This window comes from Heteronotia binoei, chromosome 2, assembly GCF_032191835.1.
Source record: "Heteronotia binoei isolate CCM8104 ecotype False Entrance Well chromosome 2, APGP_CSIRO_Hbin_v1, whole genome shotgun sequence".
In the NCBI taxonomy this organism is placed as follows: Eukaryota; Metazoa; Chordata; class Lepidosauria; order Squamata; family Gekkonidae; genus Heteronotia; species Heteronotia binoei.
The window spans coordinates 13,585,705-13,612,251 of record NC_083224.1 but is presented as its reverse complement, the minus strand read 5'-3'; the positions used below and the strand labels follow the sequence as shown (position 1 = coordinate 13,612,251).

Below are 26,547 nucleotides of genomic sequence, written 5' to 3'. Positions count from 1 at the left end.
GTTTGATTCCCCACTCCTCCATGTGAAGCCTTCTGGGTGACTGTGGCCAGTCACGGTCCTCTCAGAACTCTCTCATCCCCACCCGCCACACAAGGTGCCTGTTGTGGAGAGGGGAGGAAAAGGTGATTATAAGTCGCTTTGAGATTCCCTTAAGGTAGAGAAAAGTGGGGTATAAAACCTTAGAATCATAGAATCGCAAAGTTGAAAGCGGCCATACCAACCATCTAGTCTAACCCCCTGCTCAATGCAAGATCAGCCTAGAGCAGGGGTGTCGAACTCATTTGTTATGTGGGCCGGATCTGACGTAAATGAGACCTTGTTGGGCCAGGCCATGTCAGGCCGGGCCGTGTGTACCTTTTTACGATTAGGTAGCAGAGATATAAACTGTATAAAGGACACAGATAAACACAAATTAAAGATTTAGGGAGAAAAACTTGAAATAAAACATGCTTAAAACATTAGCACTTCTTGGTCTTAAAGGTGCTTTCTTTGTATCTCTCCCATGGGATCCAGGGACAAAGGACAAGGAAGCTCTGCCTCTTTCCTTCCTTTCCCAGGGGACCCAGGAGAGGGAGGAGCCTTAGCCAAGAGAAGGAAGAGAGGCTTGGCTTAGTAGCTCTGCTGTGCTGTTGAGAGAGCCTGGCAAAGCAAGCTCTCCCTCTCTACCTTCCTCCCCAAAGGAGAAGCCTCAGCCAATGAGGAAAATAGAGGTTTGGGTCCTGTGCGATTGAGCAAGCCTGGCAAAGCAAGCAGCGATGCAGAAGGAAGCAAGAGAGGGAGAAGGAAGCAGATGACAGCCGGTTGCTCGTGGGCCTGATAGGAGCCCTCCGAGGGCCTGATTCGGCCCTTGATTCGGCACGTTTGACACCCCTGGCCTAGAGCATCCCTGTTGCTTCAAGACTGCCAGGGAGGGAGAGCTCACCACCTCCCTCGGTAGCTGATTCCACTCTTGAACAACTCTTACTATAAAAAGGTTTTTCCTAACATCCAGTGCATACTTCCCTACCCATGATTGCGAGTCCTCTCCTCTGCTGCCAATAGGAACACCTCCCTGCCATCCTCTAAGTGAGCCCTTCAAATACTTCAGGACAGCTATCCTGTCTCCCTCCCCGCCCCCAACCTCTTCTGCTCCAGACTGAACATTCCCCAAGTCCCTCTGCCTCTTCTCATAGTGCTTGGTCTCCAGGAATTCTATTCTTCTTCCTTGTAGAAGAAGACGACTGCAGATTTATACCCCGCCCTTCGCTCTGAATCAGAGTCACAGAGCGGCTTACAATCTTCTTCCCCCACAACAGCCACCCTGTGAGGTGGGTGGGGCTGAGAGAGTTCTGACAGTAGCTGCACTTTCCAGGACAACTCCTACAGGAGCTATGGCTGACCCAAGCATTTCAGCAGCTGCAAGTGGAGGCGTGGGGAATCAAACCCCAGTTCTCCCACATAAGAGCCCGTGCACTTAACCACTACGCCAAACTGGCTCTCACAGAAGCTGCCCTTTCAAGGACAATGTGAGGGCTATGGCTGACCCAAGGCCATTCCAGCAGCTGCGAGTGGAGGAGTGGAGAATCAAACCCAGTTCTCCTAGATAAGAGTCCCATGCGCTTAACCACTACGCCAAACTGGCTCTCACAGAAGCTGCCCTTTCAAGGACAATGTGAGGGCTAAGGCTGACCCAAGGCAGCTGAAATGAAGGAGTGGGGAATCAAACCCAGTTCTCCCAGATAAGAATCTGTGCACTTAACCACTACGCCAAACTGGCTCTCACAGAAGCTGCCCTTTCAAGGACAATGTGAGGGCTACGGGTGACCCAAGGCCATTCCAGCAGCTGCGAGTGGAGGAGTGGGGAATCAAACCCAGTTCTCCCAGATAAGAGCCCGTGCACTTAACCACTACGCCAAACTGGCTCTCACAGAAGCTGCCCTTTCAAGGACAATGTGAGAGCTGTGGCTGACCCAAGGTCATTCCAGCAGCTGCGAGTGGAGGAGTGGGGAATCAAACCCAGTTCTCCTAGATAAGAATCCGTGCGCTTAACCACTATGCCAAACTGGCTTGTATGTGCACGTCTCCAACATGGATCCTAGACATTCACTGCAAGGCTAATTCTTCTATCTGGCCTAGGGAGTTCAAAGCCCTAAGAATGATAGCTGAATGGAAGTTCCCCATCCAGAGGCACTATGACTGGAGAGACAGGAATGGCTGTTGCCTCCAGGCCCTGCTTGTAGGCTTTCCAGAGACATCTGGCTGGCCTCTGTTGAAAACAGGAAGCCTTTGGTAAGAGCTAGCAACACTATAATGTCCCTAACCGTTAGAATGAATGTAATCTCATATTCAACTATAGGCTCTGTGGCAGGGATCTCCCACACTTTTGAGCCTGCAGGCCCCTCTGGAATTCTGAAATAGCATGATGGGCACATCTACACAATGGCTGCTGGGGAGGCGGAGCCAGCCACACAATGGCTGCCGCAGCTGACCTTTAATCACACAGTGAAGATCCTCGTGCTGTGGTGGCAGCTGCTTCTGAAGCAGGAGTGGCCAAACTTGCTTAACTTAAGAGCCACACAGAATATACGTCAGATGTCTGAGAGTCAGAAGATGTGAACATCAGAGGGAGGGAGGGAGGGAGGGAGGGAGGGAGGAAGGAAGGAAGGAAGGAAGGAAGGAAGGAAGGAAGGAAGGAAGGAAGGAAGGAAGGAAGGAAGGAAGGAAGGAAGGAAGGAAGGAAGGAAGGAAGGAAGGAAGGAGAATAGATGGGGGAGGGAGGAGGGAGGCAGAGGTGGAAATAAAGCAACTTTAACTTTAAATACATTTTCCAAACCACCAGATGGCTTGGAGAGCCAGTTTGGTGTAGTGGTTGTGCGCAGACTCTTATCTGGGAGAACCGGGTTTGATTCCCCACTCCTCCACTTGCAGCTGCTGGAATGACCTTAGGTCAGCCATAGCTCTGGCAGAGGTTGTCCTTGAAAGGGCAGCTGCTGTGAGAGCCCTCTCCAGCCACACCCACCTCACAGGGTGTCTGTTGTGGGGGAGGAAGGTAAAAAAGATTGTGAGCCGCTCTGAGACTCTTCGGAGTGGAGGGTGGGATATAAATCCAATATCTTCTTCTTGGCTTGGAGAAGTGATTTAAAGAGAGAAATGCCTTCTCCAAGTTAGTCAACAGGGTGGTGGGGGCTTCAAGAGCCACACAATATGTGTGGAAGAGCCACATGTGGCTCCTGAGCCACAGTTTGGCCACCCCTGTTCTAAAGCAACATTTTAAAAATGTGCACAGCCAATCAAATCTCCAATGACCAATCAGAAGCCATGCTGGGCAAAAGACCCACTTGGCCCTACCCACTTCCTAAAAACAGCTGGCGAATGGCAGAAAAGGTGTCATTGGGCACTATAGCATCCTTGGGCATCACACTGGGGAACCATGCTCTACTACGGGGTTGCAAAGTGAACCTACAAACATGAATGGAGTGCCAGACAGGATTTGTAAAGAGGTTCATTGTCTTTGGAATGACCCTAACCAGATGATGAAAATAAGAGAACATGAGAGAAGCCATGTTGGATCATGCCAATGGCCCATCCAGTCCAACACTCTGTGTCACACAGTGGCCAAAAAACCCAGGTGCCATCAGGAGGTCCATCAGTGGGGCCAGGACACTAGAAGCCCTCCCACGGTTGCCCCCCCAAGCACCAAGAATACAGAGCATCACTGCCTCAGATATAAGAACATAAGAGAAGCCATGTTGGATCAGGCCAATGGCCCATCCAGACCAACACTCCGTGTCTCACAGTGGCCAAAAAACCCAAGAGCCAATCAGGGGGTGCCATCAGTTTTACACACAAACCTGCATTGCTCTCTACGCTAATGGAGCGACACTACCAATATCCAAAAGATGTAGCTGGTTAGAATACGTCACATTGCCAGAGAGCTGGCGTCGTAGCTCAGCCGTAGGACATGGCAACCCATTAAAAATTCACTTCAGAAGGAAGCATGTAAAACTCTGTTAACAATTCAGAATTTCAGAGGATAAGCATTAAAAATTAAATAGCTCCATAACGGCTCAACAGGAGGAACGCCATATCAAAGTTCACTAATGAAGCTACCATTTTGTGTTTTGATGTCCTGCATGGGAAACGTTATTAAGTACTCTTATGTGAATGTCATAGGCTTTGGAGGGGCGGGGGGGGGGGAGGACGTTGAATTGCCATTTAGCTAGCTGCCGTCAAATTGAGCTTGCCGAAAAGAAACTGCTGACATGCAAAACTGATTGAGGGAAATGAATAAAGAAATCTGGCAGTTCTAAGTGAACACGCAAAGAGACGTTACACTGAAGAAGCTACAACAATGGAAGGCCTTGTTAGAATTATGTCTCTGTGCCAGGCAAAAAAGATCCAACTAGTCCACTGGCTGGGTTTCTAATTTCCAATGATAATGGCAGAGATCACCCAGCTAGGTTCACATACAGGTCGTCCCCTGCTATGTTCCCTCAGCATTTGGCAATGCTGATCACTAAATACCAGGAAAAACCTGGAGGAAATGACCTTTTGGGTTCCCCACCTTACACTAGGGTTGCCAAGACCAATTCAAGAAATATTTGGGGACTCTGAGGGTGGAGCCAGGAGACTTTGGGGGGTGGAGCCAGGAGACATTAGGGGTGGAGCCAAGATCGAGGCTGTGACAAGCATCATTGAACTCCAAAGGGAGTTCTGGCCATCACCTTTAAAGGGACGGCACACCTTTTCAATGCCTTCCTTCCATAGGAAATAATGAAGGATAGGGGCACCTTCTTTTGGGGCTCATAGAATTGGACCCCCTGGTCCAATCTTTTTGAAACTTGGAGGGTTCTTTGGGGAGAGGCACTAGATGCTATACTGAAAATTTGGTGCCTCTAACCCAAATAACAGCCCCCCCAGAGCCCCAAATACCCGCAGATCAATTCTCCATGATTTTCTATGGGAATAAATCTCCATAGGGAATAATAGAGTTCCCAGAAGACATTTCCCTCCCCTCCCCCCCCCCCGCCTTCTGACGACCCTGAAGCGGGGGGAGGGCCTCCAAACCGGGGGATCCCCAGCCCCCACCTGGGGATTGGCAACCCTACCTTACACAGAAATTTCTTTCACAGTTGCCATAGTTAACGTTGTTTGCATCTATCACAACCACCTGCGGCACTGAATTTCATCCTCTATTGTGCAAACAAATAAAACAGTTGAAATTGGAAGTTACGAACTAGAAGTGCGATTTGTTAGGCTGCTTAGGGGGGGAAATTATGCTGGAGAATTCAAGAGATTCAACATTCCGGGCAAAAGCCCAAGCTCATTATGAGTATAGCTCACTAGAAACATTATCAAAACCTCATAAAGTATCCTAATATTTGAAGCACTGAAGAAACGCTGTTGCAAGCATTGCGATAAATACCAAAAAAAGCAGGCACAAGACAGGAAGCGCTTACTCAATGTTTAAAGCGTAACTGAAAAGGCACATGAAAACATTATAAATACCGTTGAAACTGTCAGCACCATACCAGTGACTGTGTTTACGGTATGAACTGCCATACGCAAAAGTATGACAGAAGATTTTGGCATCAACAAACAGATTACTAGATTTAGGGATGACTTGAGGGTTTTTTTTAAAAAAGGGTTGTCCTTTTTTCTGAAACGCCTAGCAATGGGGTGGGGGTGGGGGTGGGGGGAATCCCAGAGTAATCGATATTCCGCTTCTGTTAAAACAGGGGTGGCCAACGGTAGCTCTCCAGATGTTTCTTGCCTACGACTCCCATCAGCCCCAGCCAGCATGGCCGATGGCTGCGGCTGATGGGAGTTGTAGGCAAAAAACATCTGGAGAGCTACCGTTGGCCACCCCTGTAAAAAAGATACTATTGGTCTTTTTAAAACCCTTGCAAGCAATACTCCCTCTAAGCTGTGGAGTCTGGTGAGCAAAAATTCCGCTTCGTGAGCTACTGGCATTAAAGTTGTAAGCTACGGCATAAATTAGTGTGCTCTGGGGTCACCCTTCCTGAGCTAAGACAAAAATGTGTGAGCTAGCTCACACTAACTCAGCTTAGAGGGAACACTGCTTGCAAGTACATACCACACCCTTCCTGAGTAAAACTGCCAAAACAGAAAAGCTACTAAGACCTGGGAATGTTTGCAGTCATTTCTGCCTTGGGAGAAAAAGCTGCAACTGGGGCATCTTACCTGAGTTCAGACTCGAATTCTAAGCTCAGCTTCCCCTTCTACAGCTTTCCCCCTACCGCACAGGGCATTCCCCAGCGCTAGGTGCGTTAAAGCTTATTGGAAGATACTAGTTCAGCATGAACAGAAGTGCCGGTCGCCAAGAATAAAAAGAAAAGGTCAAGGTAGTCCCCTGTGCAAGCATCGGTCATTTCCGACTGTGGGGTGACGTTGCTTTCGCAATGTTTTCACAGCAGACTTATTCCGGGGTGGTTTGCCATTGCTTTCCCCAGTCATCTACACTTTCCCCCAGCAAGCTGGGTACTGATTTGACTGACCTCAGAGGGATGGAAGGCTGAGTCAACCTGAAGCCGGCTACCTGAGCCCAGTTTCCGCTGGGATCGAACTCAGGTCGTGAGCAGAGGGCTCCGACTGCTTTACCACTCTGCGCCACGGGGCTCTTTGCCAAGAATATGCACCCAGCAAATATGAAGTGGGCTTATTTCTTTGCTTACTGGACGTCCCATCCAGTTGACTACATTTGACTTGCACTGCGGAATCCACCTCAAGCCTCTGTGAGCAAAGCAGACCACAAACAGTGCAAATAAAATACAATGACATAGCTTGATCAACCTTCAGGTGGGTGTTATAACAGCTGGAGGAAGAATCCTTTCTTGCTCAATGGGACCCTGAGCAGATGCCATTTCTCAGACTTCAAGAGGGGAATTATTAGCCACAGCACATTGTTGGAACTCAATGTCTGGGACAGTGATGCTCTGTATTCTTGGTCCTTGGGAGGGGCAACAGTGGGAGGGCTTCTAGTGTCCAGGCCCCACTGATGGACTTCCTGATGGCACCTGGTTTTTTTGGCCATTGTGAGACACAGAGTATTGGACTGGATGGGCCATTGGCCTGATCCAACACGGCTTCTCTTATGTTCTTATGTGACACAGAGTGTTGGACTGGATGGGCCACTGGCCTGATCCAACATGGCTTCTCTTATGTGACACAGAGTGTTGGACTGGAGGGGCCATTGGCCTGATCCAACATGGTTTCTCTTATGTTCTTATGTGACACAGAGTGTTGGACTGGAGGGGCCATTGGCCTGATCCAACAGGGCTTCTCTTATGTTCTTATGTGACACAGAGTGTTGGACTGGAGGCCATTGGCCTGATCCAACATGGCTTCTCTTATGTTCTTATGTGACACAGAGTGTTGGACTGGAGGGGCCACTGGCCTGATCCAACATGGCTTCTCTTATGTTCTTATGTGACACAGAGTGTTGGACTGGAGGGGCCATTGGCCTGATCCAACATGGCTTCTCTTATGTTCTTATGAATTAAGGCAGGTAACATGGCAGATTAATACCTGGAGGCTATTTGGGGTGGGAAGGGACACCAGTTATTCAGTACTGTGCCAGTATGGTGTAGTGGTTAAGTGCGTGGACTCTTATCTGGGAGAACTGGGTTTGATTCTCCACTCCTCCACTAGCACCTGCTGGAATGGCCTTGGGTCAGCCATAGCTTTCACAGGAGTTGTCCTTGAAAGCGCAGCTGCTGTAAAAAGCTCTCTCATCCCCATCTACCTCACAGGGTGTCTGTTGTGGGGGCGGGGGGAAGGTGGAAGAGATTGTGACCGCTCTGAGAATCTGAGATTCAGAATATAGGGCGGGATATAAATCCAATATCATCTTCTTCTTGGGATTCAGAGTTCTGAGGCTGAGACAAACTCAAGATCCTTTCATTGATCCTCAACCAAACTTCTGGCCATTTCAATGGCCAACTTGGTCATACGTTTGATCTTAACAGAGTCAGAACTGAGCCACAAGAGGCCAGAACCTGGAGAGATGGTAACTAAGAATGAGTTCTGTACATTTTTGGGCAATAGGTGCAGTCAGCGAATTGCTGCATTGGAGCCTTCTGTGCAGGGGTGGATCTGGACATTAAAACAGACCAGGAATACCACTTCAGTTCAGCTTAAACCTGGCCACTAGTGGCCATCCAGAGCAAAGGTCCATTAGGAAGCTGCCTGGTTAACCGTCAGCCCCCCCCCCTCCCGCTTTTATCCAGCAAGCTTGGTGCTTTACCACAGGGACATGCACAGGTCTAAGAGGAGAGGAAGGAAGGTCTGCTGCCGAAATAAAATAAGCAATCTAACCACACTAACTGCAACATTATTAAAGGCAATGGGAATGGAAGGCAGGAGGGGACTAAGAAAGAAGAAGATCAATCGAAGCTCTTAAGAACATAAGAGAAGCCATGTTGGATCAGGCTAATGGCCCATCCAGTCCAACACTGTGTGTCTCATAAGAACATAAGAGAAGCCATGTTGGATCAGGCCAGAGACCCATCCAGTCCAACACTCTGTGTCACATTAGAACATAAGAGAAGCCATGTTGAATCAGGCCAATGGCCCCTCCAGTCCAACACTCTGTGTCACACAGTGGCCAAAAAAACCAGGTGCCATCAAGAGGTCCATCAGTGGGGCCAGAGCACTAGAAGCCCTCCCACTGTGCCCCACCCCCCAAGCACCAAGAATACAGAGCATCACTGCCCCAGACAGAGAGTTCCAACAATATGCTGTGGGTAATAGCCATTGATGGACCTCTGCTCCAGGTGCTTATCCAATCCCCTCTTGAAGCTGTCTATGCTTGCAGCCGCTACCACTTCCTGTGGCAGTGAATTCCATGTGTTAATCACCCTTTGGGTGAAGAAACACTTCCTTTTATCCGTTCTAACCCAACCGCTCAGCAATTTTGTTGAATGTCCATGAGCTCTCGTATTGTGAGAAAGGGAGAAAAGTACTTCTTTGTCTACCTTCTCTAAGAGAAATTTGCCAATGGTTCTGCTGTTGCAGCAGCCTGAAGGTAAGTGAGCAGGACAGCACTTGTTCCACCCCTTGGAGACTGTGCAAACAGGCCTCAGGGGAGAAAGAGGAGTGTCAGCTACCTTGTTAGAAACCCTAGGTCTGGGGGCCCCAACTTTTTTGAGCCTGCAGGCCCCTCTGGAATTCTGAAATAGCGTGGTAGGCACATCTGCAAAACGGCTGCCACAAGAGGCAGAGCCAACCACACAACAGCTGCCACGGTTTACCTTCATCACACAGCGAAGATCTGTGTGCTGTGGCGGCAGCTGCTGCTGAAGCGATTTTTTAATATCTACATGGCCAACCAAATCTCCAACGGCCATTCAGAAGCTTAGCTGGGTTTTTTAAAACCCACCTGGCCCTACCCACTTTCTGAAAACACTCAGCAGGTGCCAAGGGGGGCACTGTGAGGGACCCCTACTGTAGGTGGTTCTAGAGATGCTCTGCACAGAACCCAAAAGACGACGACGAAGACGAAGAAGAACATAAGAGAAGTCCTGTTGGATCAGGCCAATGGCCCCTCCAGTCCAACACTCTGTGTCACATAAGAACGTAAGAGAAGCCCTATTGGATCAGGCCAGTGGCCCATCCAGTCCAACACTCTGTGTCATATAAGAACGTAAGAGAAGCCCTATTGGATCAGGCCAATGGCCCCTCCAGTCCAACACTCTGTGTCACATAAGAACATAAGAGAAGCCTTGTTGGATCAGGCCAGTGGCCCCTCCAGTCCAACACTCTGTGTCACATAAGAACATAACAGAAGCCTTGTTGGATCAGGCCAGTGGCCCCTCCAGTCCAACACTCTGTGTCACATAAGAATATAAGAGAAGCCTTGTTGGATCAGGCCAATGGCCCCTCCAGTCCAACACTCTGTGTCACACAGTTGCCAATATGTGTGTGTGTGTGTGTGTGTGTGTGTATACACACACAGTGGCTAACAGCCACTGATGGACCTCTGCTCCATATTTTTATCTAACCCCCTCTTGAAGCTGTCTATGCTTGTAGCCGCCACCACCTCCTGTGGCAGTGAATTCCACATGTTAATCACCCTTTGGGTGAAGAAGTACTTCCTTTTATCCGTTCTAACCCGACTGCTCAGCAATTTCATTGAATGCCCATGAGTTCTTGTATTGTGAGAAAGAGAGATAAGTACTTCTTTCTCTACTTTCTCCATCCCATGCATAATCTTGTAAACCTCTATCATGTCACCCCGCAGTCGACGTTTCTCCAAGCTAAAGAGCCCCAAGAGTTTTAACCTTTCTTTATAGGGAAAGTGTTCCAACCCTTTAATCATTCTAGTTGCCCTTTTCTGGACTTTCTCCAATGCTATAATATTCTTTTTGAGGTGCGGCGACCAGAACTGCACACAGTACTCCAAATGAGACCGCACCATCGATTTATACAGGGGCATTATGATACTGGCTGATTTGTTTTCAATTCCCTTCCTAATAATTCCCAGCATGGCGTTGGCCTTTTTTATTGCAAACGTACACTGTCTTGACATTTTTAGTGAGTTATCTACCACGACCCCAAGATCTCTCTCTTGGTCAGTCTCTGCCAGTTCACACCCCATCAACTTGTATTTGTAGCTGGGATTCTTGGCCCCAATGTATTACTTTGCACTTGGCCACAATGAACCTCATCTGCCACGTTGACGCCCACTCACCCAGCCTCAACAGATCCCTTTGGAGTGCCTCACAATCCTCTCTGGTTCTCACCACCCTGAGCAATTTACCCCGCCCTTCTCTCTGAACCAGAGTCTCAGAGGGGCTTACAACCTCCTATCTCTTCTCCCCCCCACAACAGACACCGTGTGGGGTGGGTGGGGCTGAGAGAGCTCTGACAGAAGCTTCCCTTCCAAGGACAACCTCTGCGAGAGCCATGACTGACCCAAGACCAGCTCCAAGTGGAGGAGTGGGAGAACTGTTGAACTGAACAGAGATGGACCATGAAGGCTTCTGCTTCTTTCCACTGAAACCTTGCAACCGACTGAAGCATCAGCGAGATCTCTACGTGTCATCTGATATAACCAGTTTGTTGTAATGGTTAAGTATTACTGTTTAATTTTTTTTTCTGTTGTTAGCTGCCATGAGTCTTTGTAGAATGGGTGGGATATAAATCTAACGTAATAAATAATAAATAAATAAGTGAGAGGACTCTAATCTGGGAGAACCGAGTTTGATGCCCCACTCCTCCATCTGCTGGAATGGCCTTGGGTCAGTCATAGCTCTGGCAGAGGTTGTCCTTGAAAGGGCAGCTGCTTTGAGAGCCCTCTCCAGCCCCACCCACCTCACAGGGTGTCTGTTGCGGGGGAGGAAGGGAAAGGAGATTGTAGGCCGCTCTCTGTCCTTAAAGGGCAGCTGCTGGGAGAGCCCTCTCCAGCCCCACCCACCTCACAGGGTGTCTGTTGTGGGGGAGGAAGGGAAAGGAGATTGTAGGCCACTCTCTGTCCTTGAAAGGGCAGCTGCTGTGAGAGCCCTCTCAGCCCCACCTACCTCACAGGGTGTTGTTGTGAGGGAGGAAGGAGATTGTGAGCTGCTCTGAGACTCTGAGATTCAGAGTGGAGGGTGGGGTATAAATCCAATTTCTTCATCATCATCATCAGCATACCCACCCAGAAACATTCCCAGTTCAGCAGCATCACCCTTGAGCAGCTCCAAGTAATCTTATTTTCCAACCTTTTCAGGGACCGCTCCCCAGGAATGGCTTTGTAACTCTGGAGGGTTTTTATTAAGAGACAAAAGAGAACTCCAGAAAGGAGGAAAAGCTTGAGCCGTTTGAAGGGAAAGCCTATCAGCTTTCATGTGTAAAAGAGGGAAGATATAATCAGAGTTTAGGATCTTTGCAGGGAATGCCAAGTGGGGAAAGTGCTGAGGTAAGCAGAAAGGGCAGCGGAAGAATGGCTAGTCAGCCTATAGAGAAATTAATAGCGATACAAGAAGAACAGAAGAGAAGAAGAGAGGGGCTAGGAGAATCTGTACAGGAGAGCTTCTCCAATCCTTCTCCAAATATATAGAACAAAAGACGGATCCCTCTCCAGCTGCTGCTACTCTTGCAGTACTGCTTCTTCAGCAGAAAGAAAGCAATTAATATACTACAGCATGTCTATAAGGCATTTCTTAGAAGTGTTTATGGCTTAAACTGCCCTAAGTCTTATACCAGGGGTGGCCAAACTCAATCGACAAAAGAACAGCATAGAATAAATGTCAGATGTTTGACAGCCGCAAGACAGGAAGGAAGGAGGGGAGAGGGGAGGGGAAGGAAGTTAAATAGATGGGGACGGAAGGAGGAAGGGAGATGTGGAAAGAAAGCAACTTTAAATACATTCTCTAAGCTGTCGGTTGGCTTGGCTTGCAGAAGTGATTTAAAGAAACAAACGCCTTTTCCAAGCCAGCGAACAGGGTGGGGGAGGCTTCAAGAGCCACATAAAGTGTGTGAAAGAGTCACATGTGGCTCCCGAGCCACAGTTTGGCTGCCCCTGTCTTATACCTTAGCTATCCTAGACTCAGTTTGCTGCCACTGAATTTTGTCTGTCTCAGATACTAGTGACAAAATTTCAGACTGCAGCCAATTCTTTTTCAGGTGACGCAAGTGAAATGTGGGGCCCCGAATGGGCTCAGGGTCCTAACCGGGACACTCCTGTTCCTTCATCTTTCTCCCATTCCTTTCTTCTAGGAACCACAGATTTCCCAGAAATGAACAGTACTATCCTGACTGTGAACTGTGGAACAAATATGGCCTGTTTCTAGGAGCCTGCCCAGTAAAGGGCAGAGGAAAGATTTTACATTTCTGGGCATCCTGGTGACTGAATACTCAAAGGCCAAAGCAAAAGCTACCTGTGTCTCTGCCCCATTCACAATGAAAGCAAAGTTATGGAGTTCTGCTTTGCTGTTTTTACACACATGGAAAAGAGCAAGTGGGTACAAAGAAGAACTAAAACTTCTTCCACTGACAGCGGGCATGACACAGTGACAGATCAAGACAGAAGAAGAAGAAGATGATATTGGATTTATATCCCGCCCTCCACTCCGAAGAGTCTCAGAGCGGCTCACAATCTCCTTTCCCTTCCTCCCCCACAACAGACACCCTGTGAGGTAGATGAAGATATTGGATTTATATCCCGCCCTCCACTCTGAAGAGTCTCAGAGCGGCTCACAAACTCCTTTCCCTTCCTCCCCCACAACAAACACCCTGTGAGGTGGGTGGGGCTGGAGAGGGCTCTCACAGCAGCTGCCCTTTCAAGGACAACCTCTGTCAGAGCTATGGCTGACCCAAGGCCATGCTAGCAGGTGCAAGTGGAGGAGTGGAGAATCAAACCCGGTTCTCCCAGATAAGAGTCCGCACACTTAACCACTACACCAAACTGGCTCTCCAGGCAGGTAGCTATGTTGTTGCTACCATTTTCCGTCTGAGTCCAGAGATGGATTAGAGACAAAAGTGAATGAAGCGGGAGAGCAGGAAGCAAGGGCTTAACTCCACTCACTCACCCAAATGCTGATGTTAACGTAAAAGTAAATTTTATAAATGAGTGGGAGCGACCAAGCACACATGCACGTACGGCTGCCCCATCGCCACACTAGCCGTTCTTCCCATCGCTAGTCAGCCATTTCATGGCTCGCCCAACAAATAAAACTATCTGTGTACTCCTCCAGCCAACAAATATCAGGGCTTACACAATTGCATAAATATGCAAGAAAAGTTACTGTAAGGCTCTGTAAGGAGAGCAAGTTTGGCGTAGTGGTGAAGTGTGCGGACTCTTATCTGGGAGAACTGGGTTTGATTCCCCACTCCTCCACTTGCACCTGCTGGAATGGCCTTGGGTCAGCCACAGTTATCACAGAGCTTATCCTCGAAAGGGCAGCTTCTGGGAGAGCTCTCTCAGCCCCACCCACCTCACAGAGTGTCTGTTGTGGGGGAGGAAGGTAAAGGAGATTGTGAGCCTCTCTGAGACTCTTCGGAGTGGAGGGCGGGATATAAATCCAATATCTTCATCTACCTCACAGGGTGTCTGTTGTGGGGGGGGGGGGGGAGATAAAGGAGATTGTGAGCCGCTCTGAGACTTAGGAGTGGAGGGTAGGATATAAATCCAATATCTTCATCTACCTCACAGGGTGTCTGTTGTGGGGAAGGAAGGTAAAGGAGATTGTGAGCCTCTCTGAGACTCTTCGGAGTGGAGGGCGGGATATAAATCCAATATCTTCATCTACCTCACAGGGTGTCTGTTGTGGGGGAGGAAGGTAAAGGAGATTGTGAGCTGCTCTGAGACTCTTTGGAGTGGAGGGCGGGATATAAATCCAATATCCTCTTCTTCATCTTCTTCTATACATTATACTGACCAAAATCCAACACATAATAAAAGAAAGCTTAACTGCCACAGAACTCCAAAACACCACGAAATCTGCTATTCAATTAACTGCCGTAATGCAAATGCATCTGTTACTAGACCATGACATTTTAAAAGAAATCTAGATTAGAAGAATATAATTTTTTGTTTTAATAGTTAAGGGTACCTTTAAATATTAGCGTTTTAAGTAAATAACACCAGCGGGGGGCAAGTAACGGGGGGAGGGGTGGGCAGAAAGTAACATATGGGATAGATAAAAGAAGTTATTAAAGATGTAAGAAATAGATTTATTACCACGTTACCAATAAAAATTGTTCTAACAGGAAAAGAAATCTAGATTGATGGAACAAAAGTTCTGCTTTTTTACGGTAAAACTGCCCTTTGTAGTTAACAGACGTGGGCAGACAATTCCTAAGACGGAGTGAGCATCTTTTGAAGTGGATGAAGTTCAGGGTTTAAGCAGAGAGTTTTACCTCCACTTTACCGCATGACTAGCAGTTTCTGCCAATCACCCCTGACTCTCCCCCACCCGCCCCCAACAGCACTGCAGTACGTATTTTGTCCTTGAGTGAGAGATAAGATTCTCCCTATTGCGGCCAGCGATTCCAGCAAGAATGACACAAAGGAACCAGAGCTCTACGCGGGGAATAATCGAAACACACCACCTCCAGCAAAACTGCAGCATTAAAAAATGGAGCAACGTTAACTATTATTGGGTTCCATTTCAGTTCTGCCTGTTGCCTCAGCATTACTGTAAGAACGGGCGGAGAATTCAGAAATGCCCATTTTTTAAAAAAATCAAGCAAGTTTCTGCCAAATGCAACCAACAGGTAGGCTAGGACCTGTCATCTGACACAACTCCCTTATTTGGTGTGAATGCCAAAATAAAATTTTGGAACTATTTATGAGCATATGGAGGCACAACTCTCCGGATTAAATACTCCAGGTTTTCACCTGTTGTACATAACACTGCGGCCCAGGGCATGCAACGCAATTAGCCCAGGCTAGCACAAAGTACAATCTGTTGCCATAACCTTGGCTGAAATCCCAAACATACAAGGAAGCCAAATCCTATCCTCCAAGCATGCTCATATACCAGCGAGAGCATGCAGACAAAGAGGACAGAACAGCTGTCTCAACCATTATTGCATTGATGCAGATGTAACACTTATACTTATTGTAAGCTATCTTAACGGTCGTTTTCGCACTCACCTTCCGCCGGCGTGACCCCCCTCTTCACCGCGCAGGATCTGCGCGGATTTCGCACTAAACGCTGCGGAGCAGCCAGAAAAGCCGGAAGCTCCCAGCGCAAAAGCCGCTCAAACTGAAACCGCCAAAAAGCAGTTTGGCGTTTGTGCAGCTTTTGCGACGGGAGCTTCCGGCTTTTCTGGCTGCTCCGCAGCATTTAGTGCGAAATCCGCGCAGATCCTGCGCGGTGAAGAGGGGGGTCGCGCCGGCGGAAGGTGAGTGCGAAAATGACCAACATATCCACTTCAAATTATGATTTCACTCCCTGGTCTGTGGCCACTCTTTTACCATGATTTACACTATAATACTTTTATACGATTAAGATGTTTCTAGAGAGACAGACATTTTTTCCTGACGGAGCGTAATCAGTTTATTACCTCTTATCCTGAAAAGAATGACACATAACCCTAATCCAGCACCATCTGAATTTGCTCTCTGCGTCTAACACTCAATATAGGCTTCAGCCGACCTTAGCATTATGACCTGGGACATTTCCCCCTCCGCAAACCCCTTTTAACACTCTTTCAATTTTTTTTTCCTTGTAACATTCAGCCCCAAAAAGAGTTCTAGAGATCTCAAAAGCTTGTAAATTGTTATGTTACTGGATTTGTTATGTGTTATCAGGATTTGTGCAAGCATGAGCTTTCATGAGTCAAAGCTTGCTTCTTCAGCTCCATTTTTTTAATGCTGCAATTTTGCTGGAGGTGGTGTGTTCCGATTATTCCCTGCATAGAGCTCTGGTTCCTTTGTGTCATTCTTGCTGGAATCGCTGGCCGCAATGGGGAGAAGCATGACTCACAGAATCTCAAGCTGGAATTAATCCTATTAAGGCTTTTAGATGCCACTGGATTTTTGTGTGTGTGTCGCTATCACAGAGTAACACAGAGGACAACAGGCACCCTGTGAGGTGGGTGGGGCTGGAGAGGGCTCTCACAGCAGCTGCCCTTTCAAGGACAGAGAGCGGCCTACAATCTCCTTTCCCTTCCTCCCCCACAACAGACACCCTGTGAGGTGGGTGGGGCTGGAGAGGGCTCTCACAGCAGCTGCCCTTTTAAGGACAACCTCTGCCAGAGCTATGGCTGACCCAAGGCCATTCCAGCAGGTGCAAGTGGAGGAGTGGGGAATCAAACCCGGTTCTCCCAGATAAGAGTCCACACACTTCACCACTACACCAAACTGGCTCTCAGAAGAACTTAGGAAGAACTTTCTGACCGTTAGAGGGTTCCTCAGTGGAAAAGGCTTCCTCGGGAGGTGGTGGGCTCTCCTTCCTTGGAGGTTTAAAACAGAGGCTAGATGGCCATCTGGCAGCAATTTAGGGGGCGGTATTTGTGAATTTCCTGCATTGTGCAGGAGGCTGGTCTTGATGGCCCTGGAGGTCCCTTTCAACTCTATGATTCTACCCCTTGGGAAAACTCACTATGGTTGAATGCATGGGAGATCCCCGACATGAGAAAGAGGGCAGGAAGGGATGCAACAGTGCTTCATTCTTGTCCTTACACACCCAGGGAAATGCTGATTGCCGCTTTGGGATCTGTTAGCCATTTTTCTCTGGGCCAGTTTGGTCAGGAATCCGGGAGGTTTTTTGCCATCTTCTGGGCACGGAGCAGGGCTCACTGGGGAAGTATGTGTGGATGGGTGGGTGGGTGGGAGGTATTTGTGAAGTTCCTGCATTGTGCGGGGGGTTGGACTACTAGGGGAGGGACGGTGGCTCAGTGGTAGAGCATCTGCTTGGGAAGCAGAAGGTCCCAGGTTCAGTCCCCGGCATCTCCAACCCAAAAGGGTCCAGGCAAGTTGGTGTGAAAAACCTCAGCTTGAGACCCTGGAGAGCTGCTGCCAGTCTGAGTAGACAATACTGACTTTGATGGACCAAGGGTCTGATTCAGTAGAAGGCAGCTTCATATGTTCATAGATGACCCTGGAGATTCCTTCCAATTCTACGATTCTATAGCAGCCGCCGCCACTGCAGCACACAGGTCTGCACCGCGTAACTGAAACTGAGCTGAATAGAAGCAAGGCAATATTTTTAAACAAGATGTTCATTTTAAAGGGCACCCTGTTAAGCAGAACTTCTGTCTGAAATGTTACGTCTCAGGAGTTACGCATAACCACACCCCCTGACGATTTGTGACTCTGCCTCCCGCGGCAGCCTTTCTGTGGGTGCCCCCGCCATCGTGCGTCAGAATTCCAAACTTGGCTGACAGATGTAGGAAGGCTAGGTCTACATCTCTCACTGAATCGATCTCAAGGGCGGAATTAAGAGCCGCCGCCACCCAGATCCATACCCCGACAACACACATTCTGCGTCTCTTATACCTCCTGCCAAGTAGTCCTGTTCGATTGTTTCCATGTGTTGACGGTTTCCATGTGCTCACGACCTGAGTTCAATTCCAGCGGAAGCTGGTTCAGGTAGCCGGCTCCAGGTTGACTCAGCCTTCCATCCTTCTGAGGTCAGTCAAATGAGGACCCAGCTTGCTGGGGGCGGGGGGGGGAAGTGCAGATGACTGGGGAAGGCAATGGCAAACCACCCCGTAAAAAGTCTGCCGTGAAAACGTTGTGAAAGCAACGTCACCCCAGAGTTGAAAAAAACAACTGGTGCTTGCGCAGAGGACTACCTTTACCTTTTTAATGCAGCCCACCAAACTATTTCCCATCTGTCACAGGAATGGGAGTGTTGTGATTTCCAGGGAGATGTGACAGAGCTCTCTGAATTCTCTCAAGCTGTGACTGAGCGAATTGAAAATCTAGATATTAGTATTTAGGGAGATTGTCAAATCAGTCTGCATACCCATTGCATCAACTTGGTTACATATTTTATATTATTATATCTTTCCTGTATTTTTTATTATATCTTTCCCTTATCTGGGAGAAGCGGATTTGATTCCCCACTCCTCCCCTTGCAGCTGCTGGAATGGCCTTGGGTCAGCCATAGCTCTCTTATCTGGGAGAACCAGGTTTGACTCCCCACTCCTCCACTTGCACCTGCTGATGTGACCTTGAGTCAGCCACAGTTCTCACAGGGCTGTTCTGCTCAAGAGCAGTTCTTGGAGAGCTCTCTCAGCCCTGCCTACTTCACAGGGTGTCTGTTGTGGGAAGGGAAGGGAAAGGAGATTGTAAGCTGCTGAGACTCTGGGTAGTAAAGGGTGGGGTATAAATCCAATCTTCTCCTCTTCTGTGTTAACTCTGCCATACAATAAATAAATAAATACACACCCTGGGCTCAGAACTGGTTACAAGTTTAATGCTATTCCTCAGCAGTGCCTACAACAGTAACTGCTAGCCGACTTTCACTACACCCAAACGATCAGTTGTCAGATAAAATCAATTACCTTTGTGACGGTGTGGCAAACCATGAACACTTTTATCTTGTTTACTAAGCTTAGCAAGAATATTTTTTAAAGCATTTAAAAATCCCTCCCATACTCAAAGAAATATGCCGGCAGACCAGTCTTACTGCAACTTTGCAAGAAATTATCTTATTGCTTGGAGAACGGGTCTCATGATGCAACGGTATCAACCAGCACATCGTCAAATGTTATTAAAAGCAGCGTGTGAAATCTCCAACTAAAAATCTGAGAGGAATAAAAAGTAAGCCAAACCAAACTGCCAAAGCTTAACGCTGAAGGTTTAACTGAAACCTCAACCTTTTCTCTTGAAATATGAAATGTTGTGTTCATTTCAGCTCTAGGTTGTCATGCTCACTGGCTATAACAACCAGTGTTTTTAGTGTTCCGACTAGTTCTATTATAGTATTGACTGCAAGAGAAATTCTACTGATCACCTGTGGCAGAATTTCTCAAACTCTCTCCCTGTCGGCATTTAACTGAGGCCCTCTACACTGCTAGTTTCTCCAAAAAGTCCTTCAATCAGCAGACTGCCAGCGATCCACAGACAGATGGCAGTTCACTGACCATTTTTAGCATGATTGCTTTTATTAGTGCATGGTTGAAACCCAAGAGCCGACAGTGAAAAGACATTTTATCTGGATTTTAAAAAAAAAAATTCTAGAGAACGGTCTGGCAGCATTAATGCCATACTTGGGAGTCCTGGAACCAAGTTTTCATGCCAAAACACGAGCAGGAAAGGAACATTCATCGTCAATTAAACTAAGACAATAAAATAATGACAGGTGTATGCAGGAAGAAATCTGAGTCTCTTTCACGTTGGGAAAATATTGGTTAGTCTTGCTCTCTCCACATTTCCTTTTCAAGATAGTCGAGGTTATCAAAGAGGAGGATAACTTATTGAATACTGTGACGGAACTGGCCTGTTTCAACCTTCAAACCCAGTCCCATCAACTCCCTCTTGGGTTGCCAACTCCTGGAGGGAGCTAATCTTCCTGCCACTTAGGCACACTGCCGCCACCTGCTCAATTCAGGGGTTCCTGACTGAGAGGAACAGGTCTCCCAATCCCTCTTTCCAGTTCTGAGGTCTGGCCTCAAGGTCCTCTGCCAACCCAGCACCAGTCCTTCCTTGGGAGACCCCGGAGGAGTGGCACCTTGCCAACTGCATGCCTCCCCCCCCCCCTTCCCTGGACTCCCCTCTTGCAGTAGCCTGGTCTAAAGCGGTTGGGGAAAGAATTGATTTTGCAAATCGATGTGGTACAGAGAGACTCCACTTCAAACAAACATCACATTTATTTACAACATACAACTATTTACAGGCATTTTTTAAAAAAATTAACAGAAGCAACAAATCATAGTAGGGGAAAAACCGCTCCTTCTCTCCCTATTATACTACTTGCCCTCGCTGGATGACCTGCAGGCAACTTACTTGGGACTGTTGCAAGTCTGACCAGACCTTCTCAACTAACTGATCTCCAAGGCTGAACTCAAACTGACTACCAACTGAGGGTTTCCCGCTCAAAATCTCCAATATAAATTGCAGTTCCTGCCCAGGAATTGGTTTACCCTCCTGCAGCCTTCTGGGAGACCAGCCTGAAAGACCTGCTGTCTCTCTAGGAGGCTCCCCCCAAAATTGCTGGTTCCAGACAGGAGAGGAGGGGGAAGAGAGACTAGGCCGAACATATGAACATATGAAGCTGCCTTATACTGAATCAGACCCTTGGTCCATCGAAGTCAGTATTGTCTTCTCAGACTGGCAGCGGCTCTCCAGGGTCTCAAGCTGAGGATTTTCACGCCTACTTGCCTGGACCCTTTTTGGAGATGCCAGGGATTGAACCTGGGACCTTCTGCTTCCCAAGCAGATGCTCTACCACTGAGCCACCGTCCCTCCCTAAAGCCTGACTCGTTTGACAGACTCCTCCAGCCAACTCCCAGACAAACACAGGCCCAAAATGGCGTTTCTCCACAAATACCAAATGTTGTGAAGGAACAGATTTGCAAAACCAATTCTTTCTGAGCTCCCCAGAAAACCTCCACCCAGATCTGCACCCAGCGAAGCCCCTTTCCTTTACTCCTGGGATGTACAACATTCAACTGAGGTAGTAATCACTGCTACCAGAAAATTGGAGTGTACCTCCTTTTAGACAGATTTGCACATTTAGAGGCCCTGCCTAGTGGCAGAATCTCCTACTTTACTCAAAGCAAGCAAGCACAGGAAAAGTCTACTGCACGATCGCCATTTCGAGCTATCACACTCAAGGTACGGTGAGCTTATCCTCTGTCCCTCCCCTCTACTGCTCTTTAGACAGCAAAGCCAAATGGGTGTTATGTTCTTTGAAGAGATCGGGCTTAAAGTATATGCAAAATACAGGAACGTTTAATAAGCAAAAATTAGAGGAATACGCATCGTCTGTTCAAGCATCTGGCTGAGAAAGGATATAAAGGGAAGGCGCAAACATACAGTCCTCATATCCTATATTTGGCACTTGTCATAAACGACGTTTCATTAGGATAGGCTAGTATTTCTTTACGTTACAACACTGACAAGTCCATCATTTCCTTCGTTCTTAGAGCTTCGTTCTTAGGATCTCATGGTCCTTTGAGGCATGCGCAAGATGGCAAAAACCTACTCCTTCATGATTTGAGCCTATCCAAAGAGAAGGGCAAGACAAAAGAGATCTTTTTTACTCCTGTCCTCTGGAGAATTTAAAACCTACCTCCTTGAGAGACCATACCCCTTTGGGGTTATTCTCAATCTTCACACACGAGAGGAAAGGAAAAATATTTGGCCATTTGGCTGTCCATGTCTCTGTCTCCCTAGACAGAATCACAGAGCTAGACCAACCCCCTGCGCAATGCAGGCTATTCACAAACGCCTCCCCCTAAATTCACAGGATCGGCATAGAATCATAGATGACATACAGGCCATCTAGTCCAGGGGTGTCAAACATGCAGCCCGGGGGCTGAATCAGGCCCCCAAGCAACTGGCTGTCATCTGCTTCCTTCTCCATCTCTCTTGCTTCTTCTGCATCTCAGCTTGCTTTGCAGGGCTTGCTGAATCGCACAGGAGCTACAGAGCAAAACCTCTTCATTGGCTGAGGCTCCTTCCTTGGGGAGCAAGGGGGGGAGGGAGACCTTGCTTTAACAGGCTCTCTCAATCATGCAGCAGAGCTACTGAGCCAAGCCTCTCTTCCTTCTATTGGCTGAGGCTTCTCCCCCTCCTGGTCCCCTGGGTAAGGAAAGAGCCAGAGCTTCCTTTGCCCAGTTCCCTGGATCCCAAGGGAGAAATACAAAGAAAACACCTTTAAGACCGACGAGTCCTAATGTTTTAAGTATGCTTTATTTTTTAAAAAAATCTTTTGTGTTTGTCTGTGTCCTTTATAAAGTTTATATCTCTACTAAAAAGGTAAAAGTAGTCCCCTGTGCAAGCACAGTCATTTTTGACTCTGAGGTGACGTTGCTTTCACAATGTTTTCACGGCAGACTTTTTATGGGGTGGTTTGCCATTGCCTTCCCCAGTCATCTACACTTTCCCCCCAGCAAGCTGGGGACTCATTTGACCGATCTCGGAAGGATGGAAGGCTGAGTCAACCTGAGTCAGCAAGCTGAACCAGCTTCCGCTGGGATCGAACTCATGTCGTGAGCAGAGGGCTCCGACTGCAGTACTGCAGCTTTACCACTCTGCGCCACAGGCAGGTAAAGCTGCCTATATTTCTACTACCCAATCTTAAATAGGTACACGCATGGCCCGGCCCAACCCAATATGGCCGGGCCCGACATTTATAGAATCATAGAGTTGGAAGGAGCCTCCAGGGTCATCTAGTCCAACCACCTGCACAATGCAGGAAACTCACTTATGTCAGATCCGGCCCTCATAACAAATGAGTTTGACACCCCTGATCTAGTCCAACCCCCGCTGTTCAATGCAAGATCAGCCAAAAGAATCCCTGGCAAGTGTTTGTCCAGCCACTGCTTAAAGACTGCCAGTGAAGGGGAGCTCACCACCTCCCTAGGCAGCCGATGCCACTTCTAGATTACTCTTGTAAAAATGAGACATTCCAGCAAGGTGTGAGACGGTAAACCCCTTGCTCCACTTCGACCAGAGCCATTAACATCTGTAAGGGCTGAAATATTCCATGCCTGGAGTTTGATGGCCCCCTCCTTCTGGAGAGCCAGTTTGGTGTAGTGGTTAAGTGTGCGGACTCTTATCTGGGAGAACCGGGTTTGATTCCCCACTCCTCCACTTGCACCTGCTGGCATGGCCTTGGGTCAGCCATAGTTCTGGCAGAGGTTGTCCTTGAAAGGGCAGCTGCTGGGAGAGCCCTCTCCAGCCCCACCCACCTCACAGGGTGTCTGTTGTGGGGGAGGAAGGGAAAGGAGATTATAGGTCGCTCTCTGTCCTTGAAAGGGCAGCTGCTGGGAGAGCCCTCTCCAGCCCCACCCACCTCACAGGGTGTCTGTTGTGGGGGAGGAAGCAAAAGGAGATTATAGGTCGCTCTCTGTCCTTGAAAGGGCAGCTGCTGGGAGAGCCCTCTTCAGCCCCACCCACCTCATAGGGTGTCTGTTGTGGGGGAGGAAGGGAAAGGAGATTGTAGGCCGCTCTCTGTCCTTGAAAGGGCAGCTGCTGTGAGAGCCCTCTCCAGCTCCACCCACCTCACAGGGTGTCTGTTGTGGGGGAGGAAGGGAAAGGAGATTGTGAGCCGCTCTGAGACTCTTCCGAGTGGAGGGCGGGATATAAATCCAGTGTCTTCATCTACCTCAACACTCACAGGGTGTCTGTTGTGGGGAGGAAGGTCAAGGAGATTGTGAGCCGCTCTGAGACTCTTCGAAGTGGAGGGCGGGATATAATTCCAATATCTTCTTGCCGTTATGGGTTTGCCGCAACGTTCCAATTCATCTATCATAACATTTATTAGCTGCCTTTCCTCCTTATGGAGATCGGTGGCTTCCGATACATATATAAAATGCATAAGAAGAGTGCATAAAAATACATAAAACCGCAATTTAAAAATCACAGTTTAGGACTGCATTAATTAAACGCGCTCCTTAAAAATAAAAATAATTAAAAAAAAAAAAGCATCTTCAGCTGCTCTCTAATGGTGAAAGCGAGGAGGCCACGTGCACCTCCCTGAGGTTATTCCATAATTGCGGCACTGCCGCTGGAAAGGTCCTCTCCATGAACCACCCCAAACGACCTTCTTCGATCAATAGAACTGTCAGGAGGGTTTCTCCGTTATCTTAATTCATGGGCAGAAATGCATGGGAGAAGATGGCCCCTCAGATACTCCAGGCCCAAGCCATGTAGGTCTTCAAAACCGACAATTTGAATAAGGCTCAGAAGTGGATCGGTCACCAGCATAACCGTTGCAGTCTTGAGGTCATGTGCACCCAACAGCCAGGCCCAACAAGCAATCTAGCTGGAGCATTCTACATTAGCACTCCATCAGAACATAAGAGAAGCCGTGTTGGATCAGGCCAATGGCCACACTCTGTCACACAGTGACAAAAAAACCCAACCAATGGCTAACACTCTCACACAGTGGCCAAAAATCCAGGTGCCATAAGGAGGTTCACCAGTGGGGCCAGGACACTAGAAGCCCTCCCACTGTTGCCCCCCCCTCAAGCACCAAGAGTACAGAGCATCACTGCCCCAGACAGAAGAAGATGATGATATTGGATTTATATCCCACCCTCCACTCCGAAGAGTCTCAGAGCAGCTCACAATCTCCTTTACCTTCCTTCCCCACACAGACACCCTGTGAGGTGGGTGGAGCTGGAGAGGGCTCTCACAGCAGCTGCCCTTTCAAGGACAGAGAGCGCCTACAATCTCCTTTCCCTTCCTCCCTCACAACAGACACCCTGTGAGGTGGGTGGGGCTAGAGAGGGCTCTCACAGCAGCTGCCCTTTCAAGGAAAGAGAGTGGCCTACAATCTCCTTTCCCTTCCTCCCCCCACAACAGACACCCTGTGAGGTGGCTGGGGCTGGAGAGGGCTCTCACAGCAGCTGCCCTTTCAAGGACAGAGAGCGGCCTACAATCTCCTTTGCCTTTTTTCCCCCACAACAGACACCCTGTGAGGTGGGTGGGGATGGAGAGGGCTGACAGTGTTCCCTCTATGCTGAGTTAGTGTGAGCTAGCTCACAGATATTTAGCCTCCCACTCACAGATTTTTGTCTTAGCTCAGGAAGGATGGCCCCAGAGCACAATTATTTATGCAGTGGCTCACAACATTAATGCCAGCAGCTCACAACTTTAATGACGGTAGCTCACAAAGCAGAATCTTTGTCCTTCCCAGGCTCCATCCCCAACCTGAAGCTGGCAACCTTACCCCCCCGCCCCCCGCCCCACGGCCAAGGAAGATCTGATAGTCCTCATGACAACAGATCAAGATGGGTAACTATGTTAGTCTGTAGCACAAGGGAAGCGCAAAAGTCCCGTACCACTTAAAGGCTAACAAAATTTGTGGCAACGTAGGCACTTCTGCGAGTCACTGCTAACTTCTTTGTCTTGATCTTTTCTGCCGCTAGTGGTATTGGTGGCTGTTTAGACTTTCAGTTCAATCTAACATTTCCCGTGCAGATTTCTCCAAGGAATTTTTTTACAGAGGCCAAGCTCATTCCCCTGGAAGAAAACCATTACAGCTGAACACACTGTCGCATGCCGACTTGTCTCGTCTTCCCCCTAAACCCCAGCTAAAGGAGGAGGCAATATGAAACAGAAAAATATGCAGTGTGAGAAGTGCTTAAACCCTCCCTCCCTCCCTGTACTTCTCTGTTCCACCTGCACCCTCCAAACACAAGTTTTAAAAGGTAAAGGCAGTCCCCTGTGCAAGCACCTGTCATTTCCGACTCTGAGGTGACTCTGCTTTCACAATGTTTTCACAGCAGACTTTTTATGGGGTGGTTTGCCATTGCCTTCCCCAGTCATCTACACTTTCCCCCAGCAAGCTGGAGATCATTTGACCACCTCGGAAAGATGAGTCAACCTTGAGTCGGCTACCTGAACCCAGCTTCTGCCGGGATTGAACTCAGGTCGTGAGCAGAGTTTGGACTGCAATACTGCAGCTTATCACTCTGCACCACAGGGCTGTTCCAAAACACAAGTTTACTCTTGCAGAAACCTGTCTGGACCCTGGATTGGTGTGAGATGTGAATGGGGCGCGGTTCAGATTAGAGAAAAAGTTAGCAGGGAAAGGATCAAATTACCCCGCCTCCTACCCCGTCACATTGCTCTGACCATCCCATGCTGTTTTGGGGGTGAAGAGAGCTGCCATAAGAGAGCATGCCTCAAGAAAGCCTAAATGAATTCACTTCAGAGGGGAAAGCAAAGCTGAGCTACAACTTTCATTAATCTTTGCTGGACAGCTCCAAGAGCAGAAAAGACTACCGTACGGAGATCCTGAAGTGCTCTTGGATACAGACAGTCTTTTTTTCGGGTAACTGAAGTGGCTTTAGTGCCGCTCTCAACCTCAATGAACAGCTGGATGTCTGCAAAGCATAAAAATTAGTAATGTTTCCTATTCCTGGCAGACCAAGTCTTAATTCAAACATCTTAAGGTTAGAGTAGGGGTGTTGGACTCATTTGTTATGAGG

General features: G+C 48.3%; 2 protein-coding genes across 3 annotated transcripts in view; both read right to left on the bottom strand.

The window, feature by feature from the left end:
• The window catches only part of LOC132590764 (uridine-cytidine kinase-like 1), a 40,899-nt gene extending 39,889 nt beyond the window's left edge, over positions 1 to 1,010 (bottom strand). Inside the window, exon 1 of the mRNA XM_060263691.1 lies at positions 1,007 to 1,010. Within this exon, the coding sequence (XP_060119674.1) occupies positions 1,007 to 1,010 (4 nt within the window). The remainder of the gene's footprint in view (positions 1 to 1,006) is intronic.
• The window catches only part of DNAJC5 (DnaJ heat shock protein family (Hsp40) member C5), a 188,003-nt gene that overhangs the window by 138,885 nt on the left and 22,571 nt on the right, over positions 1 to 26,547 (bottom strand). The window lies entirely within an intron of this gene.